Here is a 21,395-nt window from a genome sequence, read left to right as displayed (position 1 = left end):
CGTCAATGGCGCCGAACACCATTACTGCGATACTGAGGTTTTGATTTTTATGTGAACTGTTGTTGTGAACTGTTTTGTTGGTGTCGTGGGTTGTTTGTTTGAGGAATGGGGGTAGTGAGTGAGGGCTGTTGATGGGGGCTGTCAAAGCTCGGAGAGAAGCCATTAATGGCGGTGGGAATTCTTCCAGATCTAATTTTGGTGATGTTGGGATTTGACGATTTGGGATTTTTGGTTTTATTAATGTTGTTTGGGTTTTTAGGGGGATTGAAACCGTTAGCTTGAATGGGGCAGACGAGTGGTGGCCGGAATTCGAGCGGTGGTGGTGGCTGATGGAGCTAGAGAAGATGAACAGTAACTGTTCATCTTAGTTGGGCCTTTGTTAGTTTGTTTCTATGGGCCGATTTTATTGTATGTTGGGCCAAAGTTCTATTATTTGGTCTTGGGCCTTAGTTGGTTTTTGGGCCCGATTTTGGTTGTTTTGTTTGGGCCAGTTTCTTTTGGTTTTGTTTGGGCCCGGATTCTATTTTAGAGGTCAGTCCGATTATGTTCTAAAGTATTGGGCCAGTTCATTTCTATTTTTGTTTGGGCCATTTTTCCTATTAGTTGATAACTTGTTATGGGCCAGTTCTAATTTTTGTAATTGTGGGCCAAACCCATTTGTATTTTTGGATCAGTTTAATTAAGTTTTGTTTGGGCCTTCTCCAATTATGTTTTGGGCCAGTTCAATATAAGTTTTTGGGCCCGTTTCTAATATAGCTTGGGACCAGTCCTTAGGACTTAAATCGATCCAATTGGGTCGGGTAGAATTAATAAGTTGGTTTTAGACTTTCGGGTTCTAAGGTTTGGGCTTGGCCAGTTGAGTCCGAACCATGACCTTGGTCATGAGCCCATGAGCCATGCACCTTTGACCTTAGCCATGAACCATGGCTATGACCATGAACCTGTCGAACATGGAAACGACAGTTCGACTTTGACGATGACAGTTTGACTTTGACGGTTGACTTTGACTTTGACCAGGACCTGTTGACCTTTGACCATTGACGGTTGACTTTGACTTTGACTGTTGACTAGGAAACGTTGACTTTTCTAGTTTTTCACACGTTTGTTTATATTCATTATATAATTATGATTTGACGTGAGTAGTGTGTAAAGCATATATATTGGGCTTTGATTGTGAACTGTGGACTGTTTAATTGTGCTACGTTTTATGTTGTATATTATATGGACATATGTAGTCATAAAATGCTGTGGAAGCCTGCATAATTGGTTTGTCCTTATCTAATAAAGATTTGACATTGATATTGTGTATTTTTGACACGTGACGATATTGAGATGTTAGGAGACATTATATTTCTAATACGTTATAATAAAAATGTATGTGATACGTTGAAGCATTGTGACATGAGATAATATGCTGGGATATTTATATTAATGCAATATCTTGGAGAAATGTATATACACTCCATTATTTTATATGTGAGATGCTAATATAGTATTGGTGAATATTTGCCCACGGGAGTGTGGTGTAGTGCAATAATATATTGGCACGTGAAAAGAATGAAAGTGACTATGAGATATAATTGAGATGTTTCTAGATATTATGGCTTAGTGCAATAAGGTAATTGACCTGGCACGTGATATAGTAGAAATGTTTATGAGTCATTAATGTATGACACCTGAATAAATTACGAACGAAAATCCTAGAACCTGACTACCACAACTCATGTGATTGGCCCTTCCGGGCGCTTAAATTAATGAATGGCCTTCGCGCCCTCCCCGGCATTTCAGTTAATCTGAATGGCCTTCGGGCGGCCCTTCTGGCGTTTCAGTAAAGCTGAATGGCCCTCCTGGCATAGCCGAATAGTGGCTTGATTATTCCGTTCGCAAAATAGAACGATGATGCGCAATATTTTATGCCAAATAGTGGCATTACTTACATAATTGCTTCCGTGTGAGGATTTACCTGGTGTGCGGCATCCCGCTCAGGGTAGTTACGCACGGAGTCGTTCATTATGTAAGGGGAGGCATGTGGATGTACATGTTCGGCGTTGGGTAGCGATTGTGGTAGCCAGGGAAACTAGGTAAGACATAGATACGACGTGTTTTTAGGGACACGCAAAGAAAGCTTGAATTAATATAATTATGGTAATATGTTTGTTAATGATGTATATGTAGATAGATGATTATATATGGTTTTGCAGAAGGGTGGGTCAAACTAATTACTTGGGCGAGACGACCCACTCGCGATTGAGCATGAAATGAGGCACGATATAATACGTTTGTTTGGTTATTTGTTTAGTTAGAATCTAAAAACTCGATGGAGGAACTACATGCCTTATTTATTATGTGTATAGTTTGTTGTGTAGTTAGTGGGAAGTTAAGGCGCCTCAGTGGAGGAACTACCTGCCTTAATTATTATTCTTAAGGATGTTGTATTTGTCGTTGAAAGTTAAGGCGCCTCGGTGGAGGAACGAACTGCCTTGTGGATTGTGTTTATATTTGTATAAGTATATGTTGTTTTAGGGCTACTCACACCAAAGATTGTTTATAATGTCACCCGATTTGCATGTTTGCTTATCGGGTGTGTTCATTAAATGAACATAGTTAATAAGTCTTGACAGGTTTAGTGATGAAGAAGATTGGTTGCTGCTTGTGGTTTGCGTTAGCATTGCATCTCAGGTTGTGTTTTGTTTTCCCTTGAGGTGATATAGATTTTCAGTTGAGATAATATTATTTGCATTTTCATTTGTAAATTGTTTTATAATGAAGAGGACTTTGTTTAAGTTAAAATTTTTATTGGTTTTAATTATCCGCATATTTTAAACTGTTTATGGGCTTTTGGGAGTTGAGAGTGCGTCACACCTCGGAGATCGAAGAGTCGGGAACAAATAATGTTTTTTTCCGAATTCTGTCGAAATTCGGGGTGTGACAGATTGGGTTAGGGTCGACATTGTGAGACCCACAAATTGTATTATTCGATCTTTCTGTGCAATGACTTGGCCCGGGTGGAGGATATAACCTCAACTGGTTGCCCTATACACCCCATCCGACCAAGTGGCGCTTAACAGGTTAGCAATTGTAGATGATAAATAGCGTGAAGCCTAGCAAATTATCATGGCATGGCAGGACGCGAAGGAACCTCATTTCTTTAAAGCAGATGATGAGGAGGATGACGATTAAGCAGGAGAGGAGGTAAGTTTTTAGTTTCAGCTAGTGTCTGCTTATGTCCCAAGCAATTTAATTCTTATTAACCCCATAACGGGTGGAACTCCTATAGAGTTGTGTCAGTTTTTATTTTCTATATTAGTATGTTTTAACCTTATTTTGCAGATGTTCCAAAATTTCACGCGTTTCCATGGTATTTTTCTACCATTTTTATTTAAATACTTTGAGGACAAAACATGCTTCTTGTTTAGGGGTGGCATAGAAACACGTGTAATTAAGGCATCTGTTAGGATATAGATATGTATAATATGTACTTGTTTTCTAGTAAAAATTTTCAAAATTTTAAAATATAAATAAAAAGTTATGTTATACACTTAGGAATATTTGTATTGTTTTCTTTCTCTATGCTCTAAATAATCTAGAAGTCTCACGTAGCTTTTGCATTAGAATAGTTTTAGAAACTTAGGTTAATATATAGGTAATAATTTTGCATCTATCTATAAATATATTACATGAGTATCTATGATTGTTTGGTAGTAAGTTTCTGAAATCTAGGCTAGAGTACTTATTCTATAAATCCTGTGAGAATATAGCCTAAAGCCTTATATGAGTGAAACATTTGAGAAATAACACAAGGAAGAAGTAAAATCCAGATAGAGAAATCACACGTCCACTTGCTTGATCACTATACCATATCCTAAGCGAGAATTTAGGCCTTCTTTGGATCGATATAGCCAGAAATTCAAACCTTATGAAATTATTTTCCACTAGTCTCCCCTCTAAGCCTTTCTTTAGCCTTTCATAATCCACAATTCCTTTACCGTTTTACAAAATAAAATAAAAATAAAAATCAGCCTACCCATTCTTTGAATGAGACTGAGAATAGAGATGAAGAATAGAAAAGAGAAAGACCTTTGAAATCAAGAATTTGTTAGTCGCTTCAAATAAGAAAAGAAGGATTCCATCCAAATAAAAAAATAAATAATAAATAAATAAAAGAAAATAAAGAGTAAGAACTCCAAAAATAGAATCAAAAGAGTCAAAAGCCAAGGAAAAAGAAAAATATGGCTAAGGATGGAAACAAAGTGTATAAGCAAAAGTAAAGATCAAGGTTTTCTCTAGTTATATAATATGAAGACTATATTATCTCAGAATTGTCCTTTTTGAATATCCATTTCCTTCCTTCTTAAACCATCTCCTAATCCCTACAACACCTAATAAAGACCTCTAACTCAATTAGGAATATGTTAGTTTGATAGTAAGTGGCAAATGTGTTTGATCGACTCCGGCTTCCTTATGTGTCATTGAGATTGTAAGGTAAAGTGTGCCCACTACACTCTGGAGTAGCGAAACTTGAGCGGAAAAATCAGAGTGTTTTTGTCTTGACATTTATGTGAGGACCTATTTAAGGATGCTATTCCAAAGTTTCAGAAACGGACCTGTTAGTGCATTTCATAGTATTACTCATTGTATATATATTTATTCATAGATGATTTATTATTATGCATATATTAGCTTAGGTTTTGACTTGATTATTTTGTATTCATTGCTAGTGAGATGTATAGATAATTGAGACATAAATAAGGAAACAATAGTTTTATTTCTTAGTCGTTGTAGTATATATAGATGAAGTTTGTGAGTACCTTCACAGGAAAACTCTCACGACACTATAACTCGTCCACTAGGAAATTCCTAGTGGTTTAAGGCCTTGTTGCATATGGTCAATGCAATCGCAATCGGCGAAACGAGACTAGTTAAAACTCCATTTTTGGTCAGTTATTCTAATTTCTCATATTTGCTTGAGGACAAGCAAAATACTGTTTGGGGGTGGTTTGATAAGAGCCCAAAACTGTAGTTTTAACCCCTTAACAATATAGCTGTTAGATCAATTATGTGATTAATAATATAGGTTTATCACTAATTACGTGCTTTTGAGTATTTCAGGCTTCAGAGTTGAATACATGTAAATTTGTTACTAATTTGGCGTTAAAAGGAGCTAAAGGGATTGCTATGAAAGTTCTATGAAGAAAGCCCAAGTTTAATGGAGAAAAAGTCTTTAAAAAGCCCAAGTCAAAGCTGTTAAGTGAAAGTCAAACCGGATTAGAAAGCTAAAGAAAAGTCAATAGAACTTCAAAAGGTCATATCTTTAGACTCAGACCTCCGATTTGGTCCCATTTTATATCAAAATGACTGGCTCAGAAAGCTCTTTCCAATGGTCTAGACTATAACTCGATCAGAGTAGTATAAGTTAGTGAAAACTCGAGCTACAGTAATACGGCTAGAATGGAAAGTCTTGGATTCAACAAATTGGATTTTGGGCTCGATTTTTCGGCCCAAAACATGGCTCCTCAGCCCATGCACGAATTTGGGGATATAACTCTTTTATATCAATAGACAAAATCTTAGCTCTTAAGCTATCTAGAAAAAAACCTAGTTCTAGTTCATAAAATTTAGTTTTGTAAGATAGAATTAGTCTTAATTCATTAAATTAGTTTATATAGATTAATCTAGTTAGTTGTCAATTTTATTAGTTGTTAGAATAAGTTTTAAATTTTAGAATAAAATACTTAGTTATATTTCAATATTTAATTTCGAATTCAATCTTGCAATCTTAGATTTAGTTGTTTTAAATTGATAATTAGTATTCATAATCTTAGTTCTAAATTATTTTAAATTTCGATTGTAATCTATGTTTGAATCTTAGACTATTGTTAATTTAGATTAAGAAAGTTTAATTAGTTATTCAATAATGACTTGTTTGTACTGTTCTTGTGTTAGAAATGATAGTTTAATGAATTCTAGCTAAACCTCCATTATAGGGGTTTGATGAAGCTTGGATAAAGACTTGATGTATTAGTTAGAATTATTGCATTTAAGAGTTCACTCTAGTAGGTTAGTTGATTCGCCATGAGAATGGGTTGAACTTCCTCACATGCTAATTATTAGTTGGCAGAGATTTCCATGAATAATTAGAGATCACAATTAATCTTAATTGGTTATAATTGCAATAATCTACACTATCATATTAGGAATTTATTTAAGTGAAATCAAATCCTCCTAATCTCTTCTCCATATTCTTCCCCATATTTTATCCAAGTCATATTCAATTGCTTAGTTAAATTAGTATAAGTTAAATTTATATATTTAGTTTCATAGTATAAATTCCCTCTATAAATATTACTCTCATCATTGTTTCCTTGTGTTTGATTAATTGGATTCTATTATGTCTTGGTAGTTTAGGAGTGGAACGATTCCGTACTCTATATATTGCATAAACATATATGTGAGAGTAGGAAATAAATAATTGATACCGTAAGAATAAAATTAGACTAATCTAGTTGAGATTTTACTTGTTATGAACAATCTATTGATCAAAAGCCTAAGATGAGGAGATCATCTCTGCCACCTGAAGCGTGCATTTGACATTCTTCGATAGTATCGCATGAAGCTCAACCCTACAAAATGTGCTTTTGTTGTCTCATCAGGGAAGGGTATCTAGTTACTAAAAGAGGAATCGAGGCAAACCCAAATCAGATCCGGGCGCTCATAGAAATGCCTTCACCTAAAAACATGAAAGAGGTTCAAAAAATTACAGGCAGGTTAACAACTCTGAACAGGTTCATCTCCAAGAGTTCAGATAAGTGCAAACCTCTGTTCAGATAAACATGAAAAATGTTTTTTGGCTACGGTATTAGTTCTGTACTGATACGTGTGGACGAAAAGAAGGTTGAAAAACTTGTCTATTTCTTGAGCCGAATGCTCCTACCAGCAGAAACAAGGTACCTTAAACTCGAAAGAGTCGCTTTTGCCCTTGTTTTTGCAGCAGAGAAATTTCGACCATTCAAATGGTTCGTGCAACTGTCAGAATATGATATTATTTATGTCTTAAAAATCTCAGAGAAGGGTCAGGCACTAGCAGAATTCTTGTGAGATTTCCCAATGACCTACATTGGGTACGACTCAACAACCTCCAGTTCAGATGATGGCATCCTACCTGAATCCCAGAACATCCGACCAGACCCTTGGGAGTCGAGCTTCGAATGGCGACTATTTGTGGATTGATTTTCCAATGACAAAAGCATTAGAGTGGGAGCTATGTTAGTTACTCCTGACAACATGCGGTTGGAGAAATCCATCCAGTTAGGTTGGAATGCCTCTAATAATGAGGCTGAATATGAGGTGACACTTGCTGGCCTCAAAATGGCTCTCGACCTGGGCCTAACACACCTCACAGTTTTTAGTGACTCATAGCTGGTTGTGTTTCAAGTTGATGGAGGATACGAAGCTAGGGATAAACGAATGGCCAAATACTTGGAACTGGTAAGGGGTCTTCAGGGCAAGTTTGATAATATTTAGTTTTATCAGCTACCTCGATCAATAAATCGACACGCATATGCTTTGGCATATGTTGCCTCAATGCTGGCAAACAGCGAGCCTTGTTCCATCCCTATAGGGTTCCAAGGCAAACCTAGCATCCAAGCACTCGATGTTACGACAGTTTGTGTTATTCCAACCACCACACCAAACTGGATGGATCCATATAAGTTTTACCTCAAAGGCGGAACACTCCCAGAGGATAATATAAGAACACAGCAAGGCGTCTGCTTGCAAAGGTACCAAGATTCACCCTCATTGAAGATGATCTTTACAAGAAGTCCTTTTTGGGACCTTATCTTCGATGTCTTTCCCCAGATCTTGCTGAATAGGTTATGCAAGAGTTAACGAAAAAATTTGTGGCAACCACACTAGGGGCAGAACACTAGCCCTCAAGATCCTAAGGCAAGGGTACTTTTGGCCTTATATGCAAAAGGATGCACAAGTTTTTGCCCGCAAATGTGAAAAGTGTCAATGACATGCTCCACTTATCCATGCCCCAGCAACAGAGTTTCACCCATTGGCCAGCCCATGGCCATTTGCACAGTGGGGAACTGACATTGTGAACCCTTGCCACCCGCTCTCGGCAATGTCAGATTCTTACCAATCGTGACGGATTGCTTCACCAAGTGGATAGAAGCAGTTCTCCTTGTCTTCATTCGGGAATAGGACGTCAGAAAGTTCATTTGGAACAACATTGTCTGTAGGTTTGGCATAACCAAAGTTATCATATCAGATAATGGGCAATAGTTCGCTGGCGGATTGGTCGCTGAACTCTGTGAAGAGTTGCACATTACCCATCTGTTCTCAACTCCAAGGTATCCACAAGGCAGTGGCTAGGCTGATGCCTCCAATAGGGTTATTTTGGACAACATGAAATGCAAATTAGATGATGCAAAGGGTTAATGGGTCGAGGAACTACCTAAGGTCCTATGAGCATACCGAACTACGCCCAGACAATTAACTAGTGAGTCCCCATTTTCACTGACCTACGAAACTGAAGCTGTCATACCTCCCGAACTGGTAGCTCCCACTCAGAATTCATACGTTGTGCACACCCTGGACAATAAGGAATTATTATGCAGAGAAATGGATCTCCAAGATGAAAAGAGGGAAGGCAACACACTGCGCTTGGCTACCAACCAGCAGATTCTGAAAAGATCATACGATAAGAGAGTCCGAATTCGAGCTTTCAAATCTGGCAATCTGGTTCTGCGTGAGATCCCAGAGCATAACGGCAAGCTTGGGCCTAATTGGGAAGGACCATACATCATCGACAAGGTTGGCCGAACTAGTTTTTACTACCTACGTACTGTTGAAGGGGACGTTCTTGTCAAACCATTGAACGCACAACACCTTCACAAGTACTATCAGTAAATTATTATTTTATGCTTCTTTATGCATTGTTTATTCTCTCCAGTCATCAATAAAGTTCCTCACCTTGCAATCGAATTTATTCCTTGCGTCAGTTCTTTATTTATTATCCACAATGGACTAAGCCTTTAGGGAATTATCTTCTCACTATCTGTTCAAGAATATTGTATGCCAATTTACTTTAGAACCAGTGATACTGAGTTTGGGGAAGTTGAACTGTATGGCAGTTCCTTTCTCATCCCCATGCAGTCTGAATTGTACGCCAGTTCTTTCAAACTGCGATTATTCTCGATGGGTTAAGCCTTTAGGGAATCTGACCACACTAACTGCTCAGTAAACTGTAAGCCAGTTTGACTTGGAATAAGAGATAGTGTTCTTGAGAGCCCAAACTGTATGCCAGTTCCAGGAGCTCTCATAACATCAAACATAGGGGTTGCTGGGAAGATTTGGGTTGGATCCAGAACCTAGCACTTGGCCTGGAATTACATCGGCATGATGGCGCTGAGGAAGACTCTCCCATTGTTGTTCTGGCGATAACCTATTTATTTTTTAAATAAATAGGATCTGTTGTTATTCAACACAGTGTTGTGCTCATGACACTAAGTTACTTTCACAAAGACACATGTCTCTATTACGATCGAACTTTCAGCTACAGTTAACTTGAACGGCTCCCATGATATCCTGATCAGATTCTGGTTATGCCTTATTTTAATCTGTTTAGCCTACTAGGGTTACCTATTGTTGTTCCAAATGAACTTTAGGGGCATCAGGGGTAGAATATGCATAGTAGTACATGTCATATAACATAAAATGCTTTAAATGCATGCATAAACTAGAAGAGCTGCAGAGCTCAGTAAGTAAATAGTATGTGAGCTACATAACTCAATATTACAGACCCATAGAATAATTGTTTCAAAATAATTGTTTCAGTCTTTTAGATTTCCACCCCACCAACTTTGCCAATTAGATTTCCACCCTCAGTTCTTCGATTATTAGACTTCCACCCCCACCAACTTTGACAATTAGATTTCCACCCTCAGTTCTTCGATTATTAGACTTCCACCCCCAATTTCACAACATGACCAAGTCAGCCCTCTTTGACTGGATGTCATCCGGTTAGTGCATGTGTAATGTCAAATCTACCCCTCACCATGTAAAATGACCAAAATACCCATTGACTCTCCCAAAGCCAAAATGGATCAAATTTACACGTGTAACCATCCTATGCATTTAATCTAATGCCCACAAATATTTTTCTTAAATGACTTTTACTACCCCTGTGCATGTAAAATTACCAAACTACCCTTAGTATTATTTACATTGGTGACACGTGTCATCATCCTAACTACGAAATCAATAGTTGACAACATCTAAAAACCGAGATTTTGACTGAAATTTCAAAAACAATTTAACGCGGAAAAATTATCCATTTGTCCATCTGCACGACTGAGAATTTGAGTAGTGGCAAAACCAAATAACCATCTACACTCACTCTGCTTTTGAGTTGTTCGCCAATAGATTCACCTCTGCTTGGAGGATCGAACGCAATTGCTCCAACACAACAGAGATCACTGCATCCACCATAGTGATAAGTGATCAGGTAATGAATATCACAAATTCACAATGAGAAGAAAAACAACAGAAAGAGAAGACTCTTAATTTGCAAATGGTGTCCACACACTTTCTGAGTAAACCATATCCCACACCCCACCCAACCTTTATCTCAAACACCAATAATTCACATAGGTGGGTCAAAAGACGTTTCTTGAAAAAGACTTTTTGTATAGAATAGCTGTTCAATGACATTTGTTTTGCGTGGTAAAGAAATGTCAGTCAGTTGGTTTGGAGCATCAAGTTGTTGGATCTGTGAACTGAGATTTTGGGTTTTCCACTCGTCCAATACATCGTCAGCATCATAAGAGATGCTTGTGAGTTGTTTTAACCAAACCTTCACTGCTTCGTTCTTGACTTGCTTTTCCTCGGCACCCTCAAGCACTCCTCTGATAAGAGTGAGTGTATCTTAGAGGAATTGAATATTTGAGTTATGAAGTTGTTGATTTTAAGGATGGGTATGTGATTGGTGTTGGAGTTTTGGGATTTGGGTTGTTTGTTTACAGGTGAATTTGGTTTTAGCATATGTGATTGTAGTGGTGGAATCAAGTTGGGGATTGAGTAAGGGTAGTGTTTTGTATGTTGGTGTATTAAGATGGAATTGGGTGGTTACTTGTTTAGGGAAGTTGGGAATCTTTTGTTGGTGAGGGTGTTTTAAGGGGATTCATGTTTGTAGTGTTTTGAGGGGATTCATGTTTTGAGGGAGTGGCAAGCATGGGGTTCAAAACCCTTTATGGATCTGTTTCGCTCATAGTTCTCATATGAGGAAGATGAAGATGATGCAAGATAACATCATCATTAATTAGTTAGGCTTAAACTCTTTTATTTTTTATTTTTTCCAGCCCACATAACTTGTATTTATCTAATTAATTGAATGTTGTCGACCGTTGATTTTGTGTATTAGGTTGATGACATGTGGCAGAAGAGGTAAAAATGAATAAGGGTAGTTTGGTAATTTTACATGCACAGGTAAAAGTCATTTAAGAAAAATATTTGTGGGCATTGGATTAAATGCATAGGATGGTGACACGTGTAAATTTGATCCAATTTGGTTTTGGGAGAGTCAATGGGTATTTTGGTCATTTAATGTGGTGAGGGGTAGATTTGACATTGCACATGCACTAACCGGATGACATCCAGTCAAAGAGGGCTGACTTGGTCATGCTGTGAAATTCGGGGTGGAAGTCTAATAATCGAAGAACTGGGGGTGGAAATCTAATTGGCAAAGTTGGTGGGGGGTGGAAATCTAAAAAACTGTAATTGTTTTCTAAATCATGAACTGAAGAGTTAAGTCTTTACTTTGCCTGTCGAGCAGGGGTAGAATCAAACTTCGGTTCAACATCAATACTTGCTGCTGCACCATCATCAAGAACTCCTGGTTCACTCTTAAGAACAGACTGTGTAGTTGAATTAGCTACAACAGTTGAAGGCTGAACAGAATACTCACTTGAAACTGGCACTAGCAAAAAAGGAAGTTGAACGGGAGGCATGCCATCATCGGTGTCTTCTTCAGAAGATGAGGAGGCATCAGGCATAAGTTCATTTTGATTAGCTGAGATAATGGTGTTCAGATCAAGAAATAAAATGAAAGGGTTGGTCACCCTCCCCTGATAATCCAACTGAGAAACATACCTAGTAGCCTCAATACCTCCTCAAACTTAACTTGTTTGGCTACATTAAAGGACTCTTTAGAAACATCAAGTACTCTCAGAGCAAAACGGATGGCATTTTTAGCTGACTTCTTCTTCACTTCCTACACCACTCTGGAATAGAACTCAGAGGTCAAGAGATCACTAGCCTTCTTATCAGAACGTAGACACTTCTCTTTGAGAGCCCTCTTATAACCTGACATGACTTCATTTGCGTGGGTAATGGCTTGTCCAAAGGTTCTCATCTCGGTATTACTACAGTGAAGTTCTCCTTGGACTTGGTCATGCTTCGCTTGTTGGGTGGTGAAGTGGGAGCACAGTTCCAAGAACTTAACTTTCTAGGAGACAGCATCAGCAACTCCTTTTTGGGCTTTATCCAGAAAGTTGCCGAGGTTGGAGATAGTATCTCTCATGTTCTTGAAGCCAGTATCAAATTTCTTCTCTTTTCCCAAAAGTTGTTCTACCTAGATCTGTAGCTCCTCAAATCTTTTCTCAGCAGCCTCTTTCGCCCAGATCAGCTCACCAATAGCCATGTCATCAATGGATGTATCGGCTGAGGCCGCAAAGATTGGTTCTTTCATGGCCAAAAAGCTATTCACTAACTGAAAATTAATATAGAGTATGTAAGTAACACAATGAGAGAAACAACACATTAGACAGAGAAGAAAGTATTACCTTGGCAAGATAAACGGCAGATCGGTGAAAGGACAGATCCAGACTCCTAGCCATATTGGCTTCAACTTTGTTAATAGGAAGTCGTGCAGCTTCTAGAACTCCGAGCGCGATATCAACATCATTAACAGAGTGTTTGTTGGTAACAGGAAGTTCATCAGTTCGGCCCCAACACCTCATCTCCACGATCATCTCCCTTTCAGGGGAATCTGGAGATTGTGGCGAGAAGGGAATGTCATCACTCACCCTCCTCCTATCACCAAATCGAGGAGGAGGGACAGCAACAGTTACAGCAGTTGTCTTGGGAATGCCCTTCCCCTTACGATTATCAGGGAGGGAAGGGTCAACAACCAAAGGTACATTGTCACCAACTTGTTCAGAACCTATAAGAGGATCTAGAACTGGTAGGGACACAACTACTTTCTCAAAAGACTTACCAAAATGGGGAATACTCGCAGGAACCTTGAAAAGTGTTTCTTCATTCACAGTGAGAGGGTGAAATTTCATTTTCTTACCAGATGGGGCAACATCAGAAGCAAGAGCAGGATCACCTCTCTTCAGTCTTGAACGGTTGGACACACGTACTTCCCTTTTAAAATTACTAGCCGCCAGCAGTTCATAAGGCAGTTCAGGGCCCCTCCCGCAAGTGATCACACAATCATCACTGATAGTAGGCTCCTGAATTGAGCCCGATGTCATAGCATCACTGGAGGTTGCCACAAAACTCTTCTCCTTATGGTTTCCTCTTCTTCTAGTACTCAAAGAGGATTCATCTTGAACTTGAGGAGGAAGAAGTCTAGCATCATGATCCACAAGAGGAGGGGTGCGCCCATAATTCACAGTGTTTATCCCAAAAGGGGAAAAGTCGGGGGCAAGTTGCAGGAATTCTTTAGTAGACATGTTGAAATATTCAAAAAAAATAGGTGGGATCAGGAACTATCACCCAAGGCATCCTTTGTTCCTTGGGGATCTTCTTGATGAAGTCCACCGTAACAGCATCAGTTGCAGTTAGTTGATTCCAGGGGAAGAGTCATCTAAGGAATAATAGCAAAGAAACTTAGTCGAAAGACTCTTATAATGATTACAAAATTCGTGAGAACAAAGACTTACTGGTTGGAGCATGAGTGTGTTTTCTGGGAACAGGAATTCCCACAAGCTCACTATTAGCATCAGAAGGACAAACGTCCCACACATCACCCAACACATGAAGGTGGTGATCAGCCCAACCCTCATCACTCTGCTTCCCCTCGAAAAAGACAATCGGAGAGTTCTTGTCTCTGGTCATGAGCTAGTAGTAAGATTGGTCTCAAATACGCCGGACCTCATAAAAGTACCCAAACACCCAACGATTCAGAACGAATCCATGCCTCTTGGCTAGTATGGCTGAGTACATGATAGTTCTGTAAAACAGGGGTGCTTGACCAAGAGCAAGATTGAAGTGAATCAGACACTCTCTTAACAGTGGGTGGAGGGGAAGAGTAAGTCTGGCCCTAAGTTGACCGATTGTGACGAGTGCTACTTCCTCGTAGGCTAACTCGTCAAACAACCTCCCCCATTCAAGACCAATGTCATCAAGGATGTCATCAAGGATGTGAAATTTCTCTCGGATCAGTTCCAGGGAAGAGAGATCCCCGAAGTTTAAAAGTGACCAGTTGGGATTCATGATCGGAAAAGAAAGAAAGTTTGGAGTTTTGGTTAAACCCTAATGGGAGATCAAAGGGTTCAGTATATAGGAAAAATGTAGCGGAAGTGATAATGAGGGTTCTCTCACCAGATCCTTTATATACAAATAAGAAGGACGGTTACGATTAGCCCAAGCATTGTGTCTTTTCGGGATGGAACTGCCATCATTACCTTTTTCGAAATGACGTGTCTGTTCGAGCCGTCTTTTCAGAGCCTTAATTAGTTGATTACGTAAGCAGTTCCAACAACTATTTATGAAATAGATTCTCGCGCCAAGAGTAGTGTCACTTCAAGCTCCCACGTGCTAGATGGCACGAGAGGGGGCATCTATAAGGGGGATTTATTGTCAATGGTTAAATAACACGTGTATGGAAAATGACCCAGGTCTATAGATGTCCAGAATGAGACGAGGACCATCGGATAAGTTCTACGAATAAGTGATCTCGTGTTTAGCACGAGTGTTTGGTAGACATGTGTCAAGCACGTGACTGACCGCCTCTAAGCATAACAGTTCTTCAAGTCGTTAGGAACTGATATGGACAATTCCTGAACAGAAGGAAACTGAAGAGAGCGACGTTTGATGATAAGGAAGGAATCGTGATGACATATCTTTAAGAGTTATATTTTAGATATAATCTTCTCATATACGATGTGACATTATGATCAGCAAGGAAACCTATCTCTCATAAGATATGGTCTAGATTCAAACTTCCATAAAGAGAGAAATTCCTAATAGGAAGGTAGAGTCCAAAGATGGAAGGGAACTCCTAAGCGGTGAGGACAACCCTAACCCTTGTACTCTCAAAGCTCTTCCTATATAAACCATAAGGATTCGCTATTTGAAACTATGCAAAATAGGGTTTGATTATCCTAAATAAGCAAGGAGATACATAGACAAGCCGCCAGGCGGTTCAACCCTGAACTCAAAATTATCTTATCCCTTCTCTACCAAGTAAAAACTTCTAGCTCACAAGGCACAGAGGAAAATCAGGGGATACTCGGAAACTCCCCTACAATAGTTATCATCAATAATAGAATATTTATCTAATTTTTTTGTCATTGCATTTTTTTGTCATTCTTTTTCCTTAGTTTGGGCATTGAAGTTTTATTTTTCTTATTTTGGACAATATATAAACATTTTAATGGAAGTTCTTTTTCGATTTTTTTTTCCTCTTCAATAAATACTATATTTTTTAAGTCACAAGATTTTTTGTTAAGACAAAGAATAAAAGGAGGAAAATTAGTCGGGAAGAGGGAAAATAAGGAAGAGGGGAAAAATCTCACGAACTATTTTTTTTCCCCAATATTTTAGTTTAATTTTTCTTTCCATTTTCTTAAAATCTAGCAATGAAACTCTACTTTATTTAATTTCCTATTAAAATAAAAACTCTCAAACTAATTATGATTAATTTGTGTGGACACTTTATCAAAAAAAAAAAAATGTGGACACATGGGGACATAGAAAAGACCCACATGCCCACATATAAAAAAGACCCGCATACTAAATTTTTCGGGTGCTCTACTACTTCTTTCACCAAAGCAAATCTTCAAATTCTTAACGTTAGTTACACTCATTTTCTTTAATTAGTTCATTTTATCTTTTACAGCTTTCACTTTTTCCTCTTTTTACTTTTAAACACATTAAATAACCTCGTAAACCAGCCTATGATTACCTCTCTGTTGGGAGTTCAATCATCTTTTCTCAAATTGGAGTTTGAGGTACACACTCTTGCCCTCTTCAAGTAAGGTACTTTTTGATGTCATATGGTTTCTTGCTTATATTATTATTTTAAGAAAGTTCACCTTATTTAGTTTTCAGCGAACTAGAGTTTTTAATTTAAATATATTACGAAGTAGAAGAAGCACTTTCATTGAGGATTTCATAACAGTTGAAATGAACTGCATTGTTCTGACACTCGCGACTTAATTATTAAAAGTTGGATTTTCATTCGTCAGTTCTAACCTCTATAGAATTTGAAGTTACACATGTTTAACCTCAAGAGTGAAATTTGCTAAATGTAGTGTAAAGCTGCTTTCATGAAAGAGAGAAACAAGCCGAGCTCTTAAGTATAATACTTTCCTTTTTCAAATTAAGTAACACTGCCTAATAAGAGTTTTAAACTATTTAGTTCAAGGAATTTTTTTTTTTTTTTTTTTTTTTTTTTTTTTGTCCTAAATGGTACCAAACTTTTTTTGTCGCCCTATTAGTATTTTGAACTTCCAATTTTTACCATTTGATACATTTAAACAACGTTTATCTCATCAAAATGTCCCTATCTATATATATATATTTTTAATGATTTGTAACTAAGTGTGTATCTTCTTCATCCATTCCTACCACCACCTCCACCCCGCCACCACCAACCAAATAAAACTTTTTTTTTTATCTAAAAGAAAGTAGAGTGGTGGATGAAGAAGATATATAATCATCATCGGATTCACAGATTTACTCTATTGGGACGGGTTAGATGACTATAGTAACTTATGATGGAGTGGCAATTTGCAAATTAACGACATAAAGGCATTTTGGTCATTAGAAAATATAAATTAGACATTTAGTACCAAATTAGGGGTGCAGATGGATAGCCGAATATCCGAATCCGATTCGTATTCGTATTCGAAAAATAGGATATTATCCGAAATTTTCGGATATCGGATTCGGATTCGGATAAATTTTCACATCCGAACAGATTTCGGATACGGATACGGATGCTGGTACTATCCGTCGGATAATATCCGAACCCGATTTAATTAATATAAATATATTATTATATTAAAATTATAAAATATAAATACAAATTAGGGTTTTTTTCTTTCTCAAAATCTCAAATACACAAACCTAATCTCATGCCGCAACCCGCAACCACCACTCCTCTTCTCAAATCTCAAATTCTCAACGCACCACCAGGCACCACCGCTCCTCTTCTTCTTCCTCAAAGCACCACCACCACGCAAAGATATGTCAAATTCTCAACATTCGTCTGTGTCTAAAGTCTAAAACCAATTTCATCTGTCATTTTGGGATTTTTTTTAAAGTGGTGCATATATTAACCTATTGACCTCGCTGACTCGCTCTTGCTTGTTTGTTTGTATTGTTTAAATTTTAAAACGAGCGTAACTTTTTTTTTTTTTAAAAAACTTAATATCGATTTTCACCAAAACACCATTAAGTACATCCTTGCACTATTTCATATGATTTCCTCAGCAAGAAGATTAGTGTCATCTAGTGTCTACACTAGTGTTGTACTGTTGTCTAGTGTCTACTCATCTCAATGTTCTGTTTTACTTAGCTTGATGATTAAGAACGAACTTTCAAATGTTTTCATTTGTCAATGATGACAAGGTTCCCTTTTCGAACCTTGAGTTTGATAAGATTAATTAACCAAGAAGACCACCTTTAACCAAGGAAAGGTGACTCGACTTGATTGCAAATCTGCACTGCCACTGCCTTTAGCACTTAAGACCAAAATAGCATATAAAAGAGACAAAATATACAGGGAGGAAGATTAATTTTAGTGATAAATGGGCAACGCCACTGTCATTAGCAATGTGAAAAGTTCAAAGATTGTAGAGACAAACTGTTTTAATCATGACTTTACAAACATTTCTTTTTTTATTTTTATTTTTTAGTTTCTCCTTACCCGTGAATCTTATATTTTTCATATAGAGTGGCTATACACTTCATAAGTAGTATTTGAGGTTTCTAGAGGGGCTAGAGGTTGCAGTTGGTGGCTAAACTTGTAGGTGTTCAGTGGAATGATATGGGGAATGGTTATGGTTTTAGAGTAGGAGGAGCAAGTTCCTTTATTGAGACATGAACAAACTGAATGGAGACAAGTAGTATAACTGAATTCCAGTTCTAAATATGTTTGTGGTGCTTTGCATATCTAGTTTCCCTACAATAATAATGTTTCTATTTATTGTATTATGTAGGTGGAAATGGCTACCCCAACCCCAAGCAGTGTTGCATCAGCTCCTTCACCTAGTGGTAGTGTGAGTCATACGCCTATCAACGAGCCTACGCCTATTGATGCCGATACTGCTGCTGCTAGTATATCGTCGGATGAAGAAACAGCTCCTGCTGAAAGTGCTGATCCATTGAAAGGTAAACGTTCAAAAGTGTGGCTAGAGTTTGAAATTAAAAAATTAGGAGATGGAACCTCTAAAGCTTATTGTAAACATTGCAAAAAGAGTTTTGATCCTAGTAGTAAGTTGGGTACTACGCATTTGAGAAATCATTTGAAAGCTTGCAAGATAAAGAAACGTTCTACTTCGGGTCAAAAGCTTTTGTGTAATTCATTTAGCGCAAATGAAGCTCCAAAATTAGCAAGTTGGAAATATGACCCACATACAAGTAGACTTGACTTTGCACGCATGGTTGCTAAGTATGATTACCCTTTTCTTATGGCTGAGCATGAATATTTTAGAGTTTTCATAAATGGTATTTGTCCTATGTTCAAATGGGTCTCAAGAACCACTGTTCGAGAGGATGTCATGCAACTTTACAATGAGTCAAGAACTGAGTTACAAGATTTTTTTGATAAGTTGCCATCAAAAGTTAGTTTTACAACTGATATGTGGACCCCTGACTATCAAAATATTGGTTATTGTTGTGTTACTTGTCATTATATTGATGATGAGTGGGTGTTCTTGAAAAATCATTGCTTATCTTATCGTTCCTCTCGCCACATAGTGGTGTTGTTCTTAGTGAGGTTATCAAGACTCAAGCGTTGGCATGGAATGTTGATAGAAAGTTATTTGCCATAACCGTTGATAATGCTTCTAACAATAATACTATGGTAGTGGAGCTCAAGGATTGGCTTAAGAGGAAAGGGGTTTTATGTCTTGATGGTAGTTTGTTTCATATAAGATGTAGTGCCCATATTTTAAATCTTATTGTGCAAGATGGATTGAATGTGATTGCTCCTTTTATTGTTAAGATTCGAGAGTGCTAGGTATGGCAAGAATTCTCAGAGTAGGCATGAAAAGTTTTTGAATGCATTAGCTCAGACAAGGTTAACTGGGAAAGGGGTTTCTATGGATGTTCCTACAAGATGGAACTCTACTTATGACATGCTCTGTAGTGCCATCCGAGTGCGTAAAGCCTTTGAGCGCTTGGCAGAGTTAGCTTCCGACTATAAGTATTTACCTTCTCTTGAAGAGTGGGAAATGGGAACTAAAATTTGTGAGTGTTTGAAAGTTTTCAATGATGCTACACTTCATTTCTCCGGCGTGGCAACTGCAAATTTGCATTTTAAATATGTTTGTGATATTCATCATGATATTCTTGAGTGGTTAGACTCTGATTTTTATTATATCCGTGATATGGCAAAGGCTATGAAAGAAAATTTTGATAAATATTGGAGCGAATGTAATTTATTGATGAGTTTTGGTGTCATACTTGATCCTTGCTATAAGATGGTGTTTATTGAGTATGCTTTTACTATGATTTATGGTAAGGATTCTGAACAAGAAGAAAATGTGAAAAATTCTTTGAATGAGTTGTACACCATGTATTCAATGTCCGATTCTTCTATGGTTGATGTCGGATCATCTTCTAGTCTGTTGAATTCATTTTCTGGTGACCAAAGGAGTTCTAAGATGGATGAAGGTTTCCAAAATTTCACGAAACAACGTTCAGAAAGTTCAAAAGTTCTGAAAACAGAGTTGGAGAAGTATCTAGAAGAAGATTTATTCTCATTTGATGCTAATGGGAAAGGTTGTGACATATTGGTTTGGTGGAAAAACAATGGTCCGAAGTTTCCTATATTAGCAAAGATGGCACGTGACATTCTAGTAGTTCCTGTGTCGAGTGTTGCTTCAGAATCTGCATTTACTTCCGGTGGTAGAATAATTACTGACTCTCGTTCATCATTGGGTGTTGATTCTATGGAGGCGTTAGTATGTTTGAAGGATTGATTGCCTAAACTTAATGGTAACTTCTTTCTCTTGAACTTTATTTAAGAATATATATATATATATATATATATATATATATATATATATATATATATATATATATAAAGGTTAATTTATATTTTGTCTACCTTTTTAAGTAATTAGTGATACATATGTTTCTTTATGTTTTAAATGAAGTATTTAATTATTTATTTTCAAATATAATATCTAAATGAGTTGGTTGTGATTTTATTTTTATCTCTATGCAGGTGTTAATGTGTTAATTGATTGGAACCGTTTTGGATGCGAAAAGTGTTGTATGGGCAAGGGCCAGATTTCTATGTTTATGTAATAGAGATGATCTCTAGTTTGTAATAGATTTATATGTTTGTAATAGGTTGTGAGTGTATTTTCTTAAGTTAGAAGTATTTTCTTAATTAAGAGGTTGAACTGTTGAAGTTTGTTTAACAGGTTGATTTTGTGAATGAACTTAATGAAGCATGAACTGATGAACTGCTATGTTAATGTTAATTTAGTATTTAACAGGTTGATTTTGATGAATAAGGTACTGCCGCAGCTTTTGACAGGTGGTTTGTTTAACAGGTTAATTTAGAACATGATTTGGACTGTACCAGGTGATAAGGTCCATGAAATCACGAAAACCCATCACGAAATCATGAAAGCCCATGTTTTGTGATCGGATCGGATATTATCCGATATCCGAATCGGATATCGGATATCGGATTCGAATATTATTTTATACATCCGGTCGGATTCGGATTTGGATTCGGATTTGGATGTGAGTGACAAATTTCGGATTCGGATTCGGATGTAGGCATATCCGAATCTGAAACTATCCATCTGCAGCCCTATAGCAATTCATAACAAATTGGAAAAAAAAAATGAAAGTTCGTGGTACCAAATAGTTAAAAAAACTCGCCTAATAAATATCAAAAGAAGCATAGCTGT

At 37.4% G+C, this 21,395-nt stretch overlaps 1 protein-coding gene across 1 annotated transcript; it reads left to right on the top strand.

Annotated features, from left to right (window-relative positions):
* Positions 1-16,140: 16,140 nt before the first annotated feature.
* On the top strand, positions 16,141-20,957 carry LOC147504727 (uncharacterized). The gene is made up of 3 exons (XM_086604086.1): positions 16,141-16,247; positions 18,462-18,633; positions 20,696-20,957. The coding sequence occupies exons 1-3, from the start codon at positions 16,194-16,196 to the stop codon at positions 20,776-20,778; spliced, it is 309 nt and encodes a 102-aa protein (XP_086460212.1). The 5' UTR covers positions 16,141-16,193; the 3' UTR covers positions 20,779-20,957.
* Positions 20,958-21,395: the final 438 nt, after the last annotated feature.

This window comes from Coptis chinensis, chromosome 4 (genome assembly GCF_015680905.1).
Source record: "Coptis chinensis isolate HL-2020 chromosome 4, ASM1568090v1, whole genome shotgun sequence".
NCBI classification, from domain to species: domain Eukaryota; kingdom Viridiplantae; phylum Streptophyta; class Magnoliopsida; order Ranunculales; family Ranunculaceae; genus Coptis; species Coptis chinensis.
This window is presented reverse-complemented; position numbering and strand designations above follow the sequence as displayed.